Genomic DNA, 13,509 nt, shown 5'->3' on the forward strand with positions numbered 1-13,509 from the left:
TCAAGACTCCAAAAAGAGTACTCTTTTAAGGACGAAGACGTTCCAGCCATTTTCGAATCTCTCCTTGAAAACAACAAGATCAAGCTTCCACCTATCGAGCTTGCCCTATGCTAGACGTTGTGTCATCAGAGGCGAGCGCGGAGTGAGAATCTGAGGATTCATCATCAGAAAGGACTCCTTCATGGATCCCACGATCGTTGTTATATCTGTCGGCTTCTAGCTGAAGCTGAGCTATTCCCGAATTGACCCTGCTTCCCAAAGAGAAACTAGGGTCGGGACCACCTGAAAACGTTCCAGCCATTTTCGAATCTCTCCTTGAAAACAACAAGATCAAGCTTCCACCTATCGCAAATCAGGAAGAAGCTGATAACATTTCGGATCCAAAGTATTGTGCATACCATAGGAGGATCCTTCATCCCACCAAGAATTGCTTTGCTCTCAAGAATAGCATCCAAACATTGGTTGAAGCTGACATCATAACGCTGGGATAAGTCAGATGAGAACGGCAATACTCCGACAAGTATAAGAGTATAAACTGCTCCTTCCGATACTTCGAAGAGTATACGAGTATAAACTGCTTCTCCATCATCTAACCGGTATATAAGGTTAAACTATTCCTTGATCCTCCAATAGGTATACGAGTCTAAACTATTTCTCACTCTTGACGGGAAGTTCCTGGAGAATTTTTATACGTAATATTTTTAAGGATAACTCGGTCATGTAATTCAGTATAATGTTAGACATTACATCTATAATGTTAGACCTAGTTTCGCGAAGGAAGCTGGGGGTGGATGATTTATGTAACGGGAAGTTCCCGGAAGAATGCTACATGTAATTTTCTTAGGGATAACCCGATCATTACGAACAAAGTGATAAACACTAAACCCCCGCTGTGATTTCCGAACACTCTTTTGCTGAGACGAGATTCGACCACTGTGATTTCTCGGAAGAAGCACATTGACGTTTGTTATCACTTCGTCCGAGATGTTATTGAAGATGGGGATGTGGAGCTCATGAAGATCCACACAAAATACAATCCAACAGATATGTTCACGAAGGTGGTCCCTAATGACAAGTTCGATCATTATAGAAGCTTGTTACGGATTTGTGCTTGTTGAGGCCTTTCGAGGCCATTTAGATGAACTACGAGCAGCTTAATCCCTTGGGAGAGGGGGTACGTAGGCAACCACATTAATGAAGCCGGATTTGGAGATACGACACATTGGTGCTCATGTTAGTGTCGGCTCAGTTTTCTTAGGATTTGCTCGTTTCAGAGCCTCCCAACTACTTGGATATCATCCTTAAATGTGGTTAGGCTGTTATTAACTGAAGATGATGCCAAATCACTTGTTCTTATCCAAAAAACACCATAACTAAAGTCTATAAATACAAGCCTAGGGTCTTATACAGGGGAGGGGAAATTAGGTGAGGTGTTGCCGGTTTAAAGAGTGATCCATGAATTTTAGAGAGGCTAGCAGATCTTGGCGAAGTTCTTTAGTATAAAGAGGGAGAGTTTGAGAGATCTGAGGCTCATTCACCTTTCCTCCGGATCAAACTTGGTTTTGATCTCGAGAAGAGTAGTAATCTCGCTTGGTCGAGATTATTTACTTCTACGATTACTTTCTTTGTGAAGTAAGAGCTTTAAATAATCACTTTGTCAATCGGATCTGATCCACGATGGTCCATGGATAATCCCCCATACAGGCAATGATCTCATGCAAACAGCTGACGATAAACATTTGTTGTGTGTTGTTTAAAGAGAGAGAGTTGTAATTTTTATTTTCATTGTGTAAGGAGTCTTATAAAAAGTCATTCCTTTTAAACTTGTTGTAACGATCAAAGTTATAATGAGTTTAGCAATGAATATACCAACTTTCACCCCAAACACCTTGGAGATGCCAAGCTTTTGAAAAGATTGTCAGCAACACGACTTTAACCCTCAAGAGTTCGGATTTTTGATCTCCAAGATGCCAGTCTCCTTTATGTTGGCCAAAGGTGGCTATAAATAGGCAAGGGATGACATGTGTCATCCATTGATTTGTGGGATGTGACCACTAATAGGAGTAAGGAGTAGCATACTCCCTCTATAGCTATGGGATGTGATCACTATAGGGGTCATGAGAGCCATGCCTCATTACCCAGAATGTGGGAAGTGAGTAGGCTTACTCCCACAAGCAAGCAGTCACTTGTACTGTTCAGACGAGACTGACATGCTCGTAGGTGAACTTGAGAGCTGCTTGAACGTTCAAACAAGCTTGTAGGCGATCTTGGTGAACAGGCGGGGTCAGCTGGCGAACCCCTCGAGCGTGTGAGCTGATGTTCGTTGGTAAGCTGGGTTCATGCGAGCGAACTCACTGCAGGCGAGCTTGAGAGCTGCTTTGGCTTGGCCTTAAGCCCGCAGGCGAACTCGAATGGGTGAGATTTGAGCTCTCTTGTGAAGGTAATTTTTATTGCCTACATAGTTGATCGCAAAGGGAATTCTCCTCTCTAAGACAATCCTCCGATGTTAAGAACGATGAAAAGAAGTTGGGTGAGGCTCTGAGGGTTAAATTCCCAAATCAAATTCTATCAAAATTCTAGAATATATCTCTCATTTTTCTTGGTTCTCTTTGGTTTATTATTATGATCTTTATCTCCTCTTAAATAGGCCTTGATAAGATAGAAAAGATATATCCAAATTAGAGTCCAAATAGGAGATTAACGGGTCGACGAATAGCTGAAATTAAATCCGAAAATCTGTCAAAACTCACCGTGACCATTGATGGTTGATCACGATCATCAATGGCTGGCTGTAGTCTATTGATTGTGTAAATTCTGATTTCTGCATCTCAGCGATTGTTGACTGTAGCCCATTGATGGTCTTTGAGATCATCGATGGTTGAATGTAGACCATCATGGTCCGATTTTTAGTTTCTATTTCTTTGATTGTTTCCTATACTCCATTGACAACTTAACTCGGCCATCGATGGTTCAAGGCTAACATCAACTATTGTGTTAATTTTTTATATCGTTTTGAACCGTAACTTGTTCGTATTTATTTATTTTTGAAATATATCACTTCACAAACTAACCAGTAACAAATAAGAGTTTGTTATTAATCAAATAAGAGATATTGCATGAACAATGTTACACCTAGTCAATGTTCTAACAACATGGACTATCTAGAAGCAAAATTTCTAATAATTTCCATGTGTTTTTAATCATAAATCAATGAGTAAACTAATTCCAATTTATGAAGATACTGAGATATTGATTTTGATAACATGAGTTGCATCGTCAAACCACGGTGAATTCCTCCAATTTATTTTCTAAATAGTTAATTTGTAGACCACATTCAATCATATTAAATTTTAATTTAGAGTTTCAATTTAGATCTATAATATTCAAGATTTTTAACAGTTGTTTAATCCCACTCCACAAAAATTTTGGCTTCGCTAAATTTCTTGTGATGTTCGTCGTGCCTTTTGAATGACATCACAATCCATATGCTCTCAACTTATGATATCATAATTATTATATTGTGCAAGATTATCCATATATCCTATGTATTAGGAGCTAAACACTGCCGAGTTCCCCCATAGAAACTTCTATGCGGACGGATAAGAGTTTGACCGTACCAGAACCGCTCCCCGCCTTTAAATCCCCGCATTCCTACGACGTGCATCACTCGCTCGCTCACTCACACACTCTCTCTCCTCCTCCTCCTTCCTCTCGATCCTCAAATCCTTCGATCAAAACACAAATCAAAATCTCAAAAAAATCCATGGCGACGGCGAAGTTCGGACGCGTCCCCAGCATCCGCGAGCGCGTCGAGGACACCCTCTCCGCTCACCGCAACGATCTCGTCTCTCTCCTCTCCAAGTACTCCCCGGTCTCTTCCGTTGGAACCCTAGAAACCATAGCCCTAGCCCTAACTTTGCTATTTTTAGGTACGTTGGACAAGGCAAGGGAATTCTTCAGCCTCACGACCTCCTCGATGGTCTCGACACCGTCGTCGCCGAGACTCAAGCGGTTGTCGATGGATCCTTCTTTGAAGTTCTCAAGTCTGCTCAGGTACTGAAAAACGTCAGTAATTTGTTAGAGGTTGATCGGTGGATTTTATCTTTTTGGGTTGTTTTTTTATTATTATAGGAAGCGATTGTTCTTCCACCGTTTGTGGCGATTGCGTTTCGGCCGAGGCCTGGAGTTTGGGAGTATGTAAGGGTTAATGTTTATGAGCTCATGGTCGAGCAGTTGACGATTTCGGAGTATTTGAAATTTAAAGAAGAGCTTGTCGACGGACAGTAAGAATAATTGGAGAACTTTTTTTTTGTTTCCTTCTTTGTTTAATGCTCGAATGACAGAAAATTAACCGTGCAAGCTGGGATTTTTATTATTTTCAGATTAAACATAGATTTTTTTAGGGGAAATTTAGTAGTTCGATTTAGTTCCCTAAAAATTTATCCTATTTTTTATAGTAGTATAAAATTATAACTCTCAATAGTCACCATGTTTTTGGAGTATGGGTACAGCGAGCGGAAAATTTATTCCCTTTTTATATAGTAAAGGGGCTAGATTTTTTTTAACTAATACAAGGCACCTTGCTGAGAATATGCCCCTTTTTTTATTATAATGGAGCTAGATTGTCTCTTTTTTTAGCTAATAAGAGGTATCTAAATGAAAGTCACCTGAATCTTGGAATTAGCATATTGGGTTAGCTGCTATATCTTGGCTAATTAAAGCAAAATTTTAATGGAAGTTGGACTTCCTTTTTGTAAATTGAATGCTTATTGGTACTTGATGTCTTATGTCAACTGGATTTGGCAGGCACAATGATCCTTTTGTGTTGGAGCTGGATTTTGAACCTTTTAATGCGAATTTCCCACGGCCCAGCAGGTCTTCATCCATAGGAAATGGGGTTCAGTTCCTTAACAGGCATCTATCGTCTATAATGTTCAGGAATAAGGATTGCTTGGAGCCGTTGGTTGATTTTCTTCGGGCCCACAAGTATAAAGGGCATGTAGGTGTAGCTTGCAACAAAAGATTAGTGTAGTGTGGCTTTCTACTTTCAATAAACAAATGTTTGGTTGCTGAGATTGCTCCCTGTGTCTGTCTGCAGGTGATGATGTTGAATGATAGGATTGGGAGTGTATCAAAGCTTCAATCACAATTATCAAAGGCTGAAGACTATTTGCTGAAGCTTGCGCCTGATACCCCCTTCTCGGAATTTGCTTATGCGTAGGAACCCTTGCTTTTCATGAATGATTTGGATATAATTGCCAGGAATTTTCACTAATTGATACATTTCAGACTTTCATTAACCTTGCCTTATTTGAGCAAATTTTTAGCCTTCTCTATTTTATCTCAAATGGAGATGAATTTGCTTATCTTGTGTGTCATGATCAATTGAATTCTGTCAAAAGAACTTTGTCAGGCTCCAACTCTGCCTGTAGGCCCTGTACTCTCTTATAGCATTGATGATGTTTAAGTGGAGGCTTCCCCTTGGTTGAATTAATTTGGGTTGTCAACAAGCAGGATAATTGCTTGCAAACTGACTTCCTTGGCTTCAATGAAAGTATCATTCTTATATTAGACTTTGCCCAGCATTGAGCATGTTCCTGAATTTTGACAACTCTTGGGTTTTCATTGGCAATGACATGCATCATGAATATTTCTTTATCCAAAGGCCTTGATTTAGATGAAAAGTGTTACTTATCTGGCAACATATTGGAAATAATGGTTGGTATTTGGCATGCAGGTTCCAAGAGATGGGACTAGAGAAAGGTTGGGGCGATACAGCTCAACGTGTATTGGAGATGATCCATCTTCTTTTGGATATTCTTCAAGCTCCTGATGCCTCTACTTTAGAAATGTTTCTGGGCAGGATTCCTATGGTTTTCAATGTCGTCATTGTTTCTCCACATGGATACTTTGGCCAAGCTAATGTTTTAGGTTTGCCAGACACTGGTGGGCAGGTAATGTTTTGTTTTAAAAATATTTGGTTGCTTTCGTCTCGTTCAATTATCCATTGAATTTTTTATGCACATATTTTTTATTGTCATGGCAAAATCTGTCGTTTTCTTTTTTCCTATTTAGCGTGTTGCCATATTTTCGATCTTTTCGATAGAAGTTTGTTAATGCCTACCTCCCTTTCCTTTCATTGGACGTCTCCTTTTAAAGATAACAACTGCCTTTTCACTTCTTATTTTCATTTTTTGCAGATTGTCTATATATTAGACCAGGTTCGCGCATTAGAGAATGAAATGCTTTTGAGAATAAAAAATCAAGGGTTAAATATTAATCCCAGAATTCTTGTGGTAAGTGCAAAAAGGAATATTCTTGCCCATTTATTATTTCTAAAACATTATTTACACAATATTATTTATGTGAGCAATTGTTTATGCTGCTTGTAGAACTTTCTTTGCATCGCTTTATTGTGCTTTTTCTTTTTGTATGGTTAATAGTTTAGATACTATCACCCGTGATATAGGTGACCAGATTGATACCAGATGCAAAGGGCACTACATGCAATCAACGGCTTGAGAGAGTCAGTGGAACGGAACATACACATATTTTGCGGGTTCCCTTTAGGACAGAAAAAGGGATTCTTCGAAAGTGGATTTCACGATTTGATGTATGGCCTTACTTGGAGAAATTTGTAGAGGTACTTCTTAGTAAAAAAATGACGTATGGTTTAATTCAATGCTTTTAAAGAAAAACTTTTCACTGTAGGAAACTTTTTGGAATGCTCCAGTTTGCAATTTTGATGGTATAATATGCATTATATATCGGTATAGAATGTTGTCAAGAAAATTAGATTTTATCCAGGATTTTCCTTCAGATGATCAGTACTTTAATTGGAACCAGTCTTCTTATTCTATGATTATATAAGTGCATGGATGTCTCCATATTTTGTGTGGGTTTCTTAGGTATAAACTGTGATTTTCAAGAATCAGTGTCAAAGAATTATTTCACAGGGGACATAAATGATACGGATTGCTCATCTACTGACACAAAAGAACAGAACTGTGAATAATGAGTGATCTGCTAACTTTGTGATAACTCACCTTTTGCTAGACCTAACTGTAAAACATTTCAAGATCACTTAGGAAGTATGGGGATCAATTTGGATTACATTCTATAGCACCCTACCTTTCCATTGTTACATAAGTTATGAATTGCAAGACGATGATATCCTCCTCGTCTCCGAGAGAGAAATTATTAGCCAAAGTTGGCAAGTTACTTGACTATTGAAGGCACAAATTTTTGATTAATCAAATGAACATAAAAATTCTTATTGTAGTGTTCAGTGTTTTATGCTTCTTTTATTCAGTCGGAAGGAAACTTTTCTGAATAAGGAATGAAATGATTTGTCAAAGAAGATACTCCTGTAGTCTTATCATCAAAGGTGTTAGGAGGCATTATGACATTTTATTCAGCCTCTGAAGTAAACAGTTCTGATGTTGCCATATCACCAACCACTTGAGCTGAGTAATATTGATGCAACTGCACTAAATTTTTTTTTTCCTTTCCAAGTTTGCTTTGGTATGGTACAAATCAAGTACACGAATTTTTTATTTTTTATTAGACTTTCTTACAGTGTTACTTACTTACTAGGATGCATCAAGTGAAATCGCAGCAGAACTACAAGGAAATCCTGATTTAGTCATTGGGAACTACAGTGATGGAAATCTTGTTGCATCTCTATTAGCTTATAAACTTGGAATTACACAGGTCAGTGGACTGATACCATTGTTATACATTATTATACAGGAACCAAGATTTTGAAATTTGTTAGTTCTGTCTATACAGTGTAATATTGCACATGCATTGGAGAAAACAAAGTACCCAGATTCTGACATATATTGGAAAACATACGAGGAAAAGTACCATTTCTCATGTCAGTTCACTGCTGATTTGATAGCAATGAACAATGCTGACTTTATAATAACTAGTACCTACCAAGAAATTGCTGGAAGGTATGTGTCTTAATTCGGTTGTGTTTTTCCAACATTAGATCAACTATATATTTGACTTTGGTAGAAATATTCTTTGTGGTTGCAAGTTGCATGTTGCTTACCTAAAATATTGTTGTATAGCTATTATCTGTCAGTCGTTATTAGTCATTCTTTGCCTATTAACAATATTTCTTTCGTTTTCCAATGACCACCAATATTTGACTCCAGGCAATATGGAGTTGGTTAAGGACTACTACTTCAATACAGTAGCAAGTTCTGAGCAATAACTAATCTGATCAATTTATGTCAGTCCCACTGACGGCTATTGCCAGCTTTTCTAGATTGAACTTAGAAAATATGTCAGGGCCAGAATAACAGAGATAAATGCGGCGGTTGCAATACTAATAGTATTACTTTTGTCTCTTTTTTACCCCTTCTTCTTCTTTTGACGTTCATGGTGCCTACTTTTATGTATGTATTGAAAAAAAACAACGCGCTGAACTCATTTTTGTTGCTGTTGCCCTGACCAACTGATTTGCGTTCATTCATGATATGTTCTATGGCGCTTCTCATGTGCTCATCATAAGGGATAAGAGCTGATGCAAAATAGTGCCGGAACTGAGGTAGTTTTGGTTCTCCTTTTAGAAGGAACGACGACTTGTATTCGTAATGATTGAAATCAAAGCGGAGATAAATTACTCCTATTTGTTATATGAACAAAAAAATAAACGTCTCTAAGAATTTCTAAGAAATTATTTCTTTCACATGCCTGAATATGTATCCTTTATGGTCATTCCTGATTTATATTTGCTCACTGTTTATTTCTGAAATAGGATGCTTTAGCTCTCTTGTCAACATCAATTTTTCTGTGGGTGATGCATATATACATTCGTTTTTCTTTTATGGCCGCCATTATGCATTAAAGCTTCATGAGATCAAGAAGAAGCCTTATATTCTAACGAAATATTGCTTATTAGGGTCACAAATTTAACATTAAAGCATATTCCACTGGCATGGCCGCAAGGCGCGAAGGTTCTATTCTAGGATGTTTTCTTGTTTACAGTTTCTTCTTCTCTAGGAATCTGGTACAACTCAAAGAGTGCCGAAGCCAGATTGACGGTCATATAGAGTTGCTCAATTATTTCTATTTCTCTTTATGTCTTGTCTTAGGTCACATCTAACCAATTTTAATGGAAATGTTAGAAATAAAGGGGATGAATTAGGCTGTGAAGTGACCTCTTGTTGTTGTTGTTGTTGTTGTTGGAGAATAATGCTGGGAATCAAATGACCCTATTTATCATGTATCTGTTTTCTCAACTTTTTCCTGTATTACTCTTCACATGGATAGTTTCATGTAAATTTGCGAACCATACTTAGTTGCTTTTAACTTATATATAGTTGCAGATTTATGCTTGCTGCAACCTCTTACCGCTTATGTGAGTAGGCATTACTTCGAACTAAAGCTTGCATGATAAATTTTTCCATGCTTTCAGAGAAGCTTCTATACTTCTGAATGTTACTGAAATCTTTGTGTGTTGCTTTAGTCAAAATACAGTTGGACAATATGAGAGCCACACGGCTTTTACGCTTCCCGGTCTTTACAGAGTCGTCCACGGCATTGATGTTTTTGATCCCAAGTTCAATATTGTATCCCCAGGAGCAGACATGTCTATTTACTTTCCATACTCAGAAAAGGAAAGGAGGCTAACTTCACTACATGGTTCCATTGAGAAACTATTGTATGATCCAGAGCAAAGTGTTGAGCATGTGTGAGTGTATTATCCTTATTTACTATTAGGCCACCATCTTTTCAATATATATGGATCAGTCTGCAGTTGCATTAATATGTAGCATATTTAATGTTTATGCTTTGTTTGGAGGTTTGTACATGCTCTTCAGATGTAACGTTCAACATCATTAGTGTCAAAGTTAACATATTATCATTGTTCTAATCTACGCCACCTTTAATTGACTTCTTTTCTGTATCCTGTTGCAGTGGTAGATTAGATGATCGCTCTAAGCCTATCATCTTCTCCATGGCAAGGCTAGATCGAGTGAAAAACATAACTGGACTTGTTGAATTGTTTGCTAAAAGCAGCCAGCTGAGAGAACTGGTGAACCTTGTCGTTGTTGCTGGAAACAATGATGTGAAAATGTCAAATGATAGAGAAGAAATCAAAGAAATCGAGAAGATGCACCAGCTCATGAAGACATACAAGCTGGATGGCCAGTTTCGCTGGATTTCTGCTCAAATGAACCGGGCTCGTAATGGTGAGCTTTATCGCTACATTGCTGATACCAGAGGTGCCTTCATACAGGTATACGCACATACTATCTTTGTCTCAATATTTCATTAGGGTTATTTTGATATTAGTCCCTTAGATCTTTCATATAAAACTAGTCCCTCAAATCATTGAAATTGCTACTGGGTACCCCATTTCTTAAGTTAGTTTGGTCCCTCAAATCATTGAAATTGCTATTTGGTCCCTGAATTCTTAAGTTATTTTGAAACTAGTCCCTCCAATCAAGAGCAGAAGTAACAATTAGAGGCAGTTATGCATTAATTTGAAATAACTTACAAGAATTGGGGTATCAACTAGAAGTTCAATGATTTGAGGGACTGATTTTAAAATATGAAGGATTTAAGATGCTAATATTGATAAACGCCAATTCATTATCAATTTCCCGAAACAACCCTTAAAATTTTTTTTACTTCTTACCTGCCCTTACCACCCAAAAAAGTGTAATGTAGAAGTTACATTTATTACAATAGCCTACATCCCCGAAAGTACAGGGAGGTTTTATGAAAGTTACCCTTTTCCAATTACAATCTTTACTTACGGTTTATATTGCTGTTATTTGTAGCCTGCATTTTATGAAGCATTTGGTCTCACAGTAATAGAGGCCATGACTTGTGGTCTTCCAACGTTTGCAACCTGTCACGGTGGTCCTGCAGAGATTATAGAGCATCAAGTATCAGGATTTCATATAGATCCATATCATCCTGATAAGGCAGCTGAACATTTGGTCGATTTCTTTGACCGTTGCAAGAAGGATTCTGGCTATTGGAAAAAGATATCTGATGCTGGGTTGTCTCGCATTAACGAAAGGTAATTGTCAATGGCGAAAGATCTTATTTTCAGTATGAGAGTTCAAAGACTGATTTTCTCTATAAAAATCTTATAGGTACACATGGAGCATATATTCTGAAAGGTTAATGACACTGTCTGGGGTTTATGGTTTCTGGAAATATGTGTCGAAGTTAGAACGACGAGAGACACGTCGATACCTTGAAATGTTCTACATATTAAAGTTTAGAGATCTGGTATGCCCAAATATTTTGTGTGGGATGATTTGAAATTATGATCTAGTAATTCCTCTGAATCCTTGTTGTTCTTTTTCTTGTTAGGCGAAGTCTGTTCCTCTTTCATCAGACTAAGTCGCAAGTGGAAGGTTTGCAGCCAGGAGCGTAAGCTAGTTTAATGGTCTTATATTGGGTTGTTTTTTGTGCTTTATTTCTCGCACGACTGACATGTTCGTCTTGTAACATAAATAAGAGACGCAGAGCAATGTAAGTTCTGAATCTTCTTTTCTGCGTATAAATTTCTTGAAGGGTGTCATGTTTAATAGTAAGTTGAGACGATGTTTGTATTTATTACCGTTTTAATTCCATACTGTTGTGCAAATCCGTTGTCGTCCAGTCCGGTTAGGATATCTGGTTTTCAGCCAGGCGACCCGGGTTCAAATCCCGGCAACAGAGAAGTATTTTTTAAAAGCGAAAAAGCTCACACTTGAACATAATGCTGGTATTGAGCACTTGAGGTTTATTGAGCATCTCCTGCATATATTTTTCGTGAGGAATGCATGGCAAGTACAGAAAAATAAAAAAATGTGTTTGAAACCCTTACCTAGGCCAAAGGCTTTGGCCTATGATCTATATTTATAGATAGTCAATGTGAATAGGTTGAGTATCCAAGAGTCACCCCCACTTAATGGGGTGTTACACCATCATAATGGGGTGTGAATGGGGGGATAATGAGGGGGAGGCCAAAGGCCTCCCTCATCTCATAATACTCCCCCTTATCCATCCATTACCTTGGGTTTAGCTTATGAACACTTCAGAGTTCCTAAAGCTAATAGGGTGGATACTCCTGCATATATTTTTCGTGAGGAATGCATTGCAAGTACAGAAAAATAAAAAATGTGTTTGAAACCCTTACCCAGGCCAAAGGCCTATGATCTATATTTATAGATAGTCAATATGAATAGGTTGAGTACCCAAGAGTCACCCCCACTTAATGGGGTGTTACACCATCATAATGGGGTGTGAATGGAGGGATAATGAGGGGGAGGCCAAAGGCCTCCCTCATCTCATAATACTCCCCCTTATCCATCCATTACCTTGGGTTTAGCTTATGAACACTTCAGAGTTCCTAAAGCTAATAGGGTGGATACTTCTGGATCCAGAGTAAACTTGTTTGCCTCGTTAAAACCTTAGCTGTGGAAAACCCAGTGGGAAAAAAACCATCAGCCTAAGGAAAAAGAGTACAACCCATAGGTTACTCCCCCTGAACCATACAAGCTTCAGGCTTGTAGGTCTTTCAGATGTCTCATCCCTATTCCTTTTACAAGTTTTACAAAAGTACATCTAGGCAGAGCCTTAGTGACAAGTCAGCTAAATTATTACATGATTGGATCTGCTATACTTTAACTTGCTCCTCCTCTTGAAGATCGTGTGTCCAGAAAAACTTGGGAGATATGTGCTTCGTCTTGTCACCCTTGATGAAGTCAGACTGAAGTTGAGCAACGCAGGCTGCATTGTCTTCAAATATAGTAGTTGGCTCAAGGTCACCAGTCTTCAGGCCGGTAGACACTAAGATGTGCTGAATGACAGAACGAAGCCAAACACATTCTTTGCTGGTTTCATGGATCGCGAGGAGTTCGGAATGGTTGGATGAGATTGCTACAGTGGTTTGCTTGACAGACCTCTAGGAGATGGCCGTACCACCGAATGTAAACACAAATCCGGTTTGTGATTTCTCGGTGTGGGGATCAGACCTGTAACCTGCATCTGAATAACCAATTAAGGTGGGAGACCCACCCTTCGGGAAATATAATCCCAGGTCTATAGACCCTTGGAGGTAGCGCAGAAGATGCTTAACTCCATTCCAGTGGCGCTTTGTGGGCGCTGCACTGTATCTGGCTAGTAGGTTAACTGAAAACGCTATATCGGGACGCGTACAGTTAGCCATATATAATAGTGCTCCAATGGCACTGAGGTAAGGTACTTCAGGACCTAGCATTTCCTCCCCCTCTTCCAGCGGACGGAAGGGGTCGTTCTTTACATCCAATGATCGAACAACCATTGGTGTACTTAAGAGGATGACATTTATCCATTCGGAATTTTTTAAGTAATTTCCGTGTATATGTGGATTGGTGTAACAGGATACCACCCTTAAGGTGTTCGATCTGTAAGCCAAGACAATACTTTGTTTTGCCTAGGTCTTTCATTTCAAAAGTATTCTTAAGGCTTTCAGATATCCCAGCGATCTCTGCAGGAGATCCAATGAGA

The 13,509-nt window shown here is 38.6% G+C and overlaps 1 protein-coding gene across 1 annotated transcript; it reads left to right on the top strand.

Moving 5' to 3' along the window:
- Window positions 3,682–11,623, top strand: LOC109849688 (sucrose synthase 4). Its single transcript, XM_020419547.1, has 15 exons — window positions 3,682–3,861; window positions 3,930–4,053; window positions 4,132–4,283; window positions 4,807–4,999; window positions 5,099–5,217; window positions 5,738–5,954; window positions 6,201–6,296; window positions 6,470–6,643; window positions 7,597–7,713; window positions 7,792–7,958; window positions 9,482–9,706; window positions 9,934–10,255; window positions 10,803–11,047; window positions 11,124–11,262; window positions 11,347–11,623. The coding sequence occupies exons 1-15, from the start codon at window positions 3,764–3,766 to the stop codon at window positions 11,374–11,376; spliced, it is 2,418 nt and encodes an 805-aa protein (XP_020275136.1). The 5' UTR covers window positions 3,682–3,763; the 3' UTR covers window positions 11,377–11,623.

This window comes from Asparagus officinalis, chromosome 7 (genome assembly GCF_001876935.1).
Source record: "Asparagus officinalis chromosome 7, Aspof.V1, whole genome shotgun sequence".
Taxonomy (NCBI): domain Eukaryota; kingdom Viridiplantae; phylum Streptophyta; class Magnoliopsida; order Asparagales; family Asparagaceae; genus Asparagus; species Asparagus officinalis.

Bases quoted from the DNA above. Each gene is read 5' to 3' on its own strand.
- LOC109849688 (XM_020419547.1), top strand. From the start codon at position 3,764: ATGGCGACGGCGAAGTTCGGACGCGTCCCCAGCATCCGCGAGCGCGTC. The intron at 4,284-4,806 runs GTAAGAATAATT...TGGATTTGGCAG, and splicing joins GAAGAGCTTGTCGACGGACA to GCACAATGATCCTTTTGTGT. The intron at 6,644-7,596 runs GTACTTCTTAGT...CTTACTTACTAG, and splicing joins ACTTGGAGAAATTTGTAGAG to GATGCATCAAGTGAAATCGC.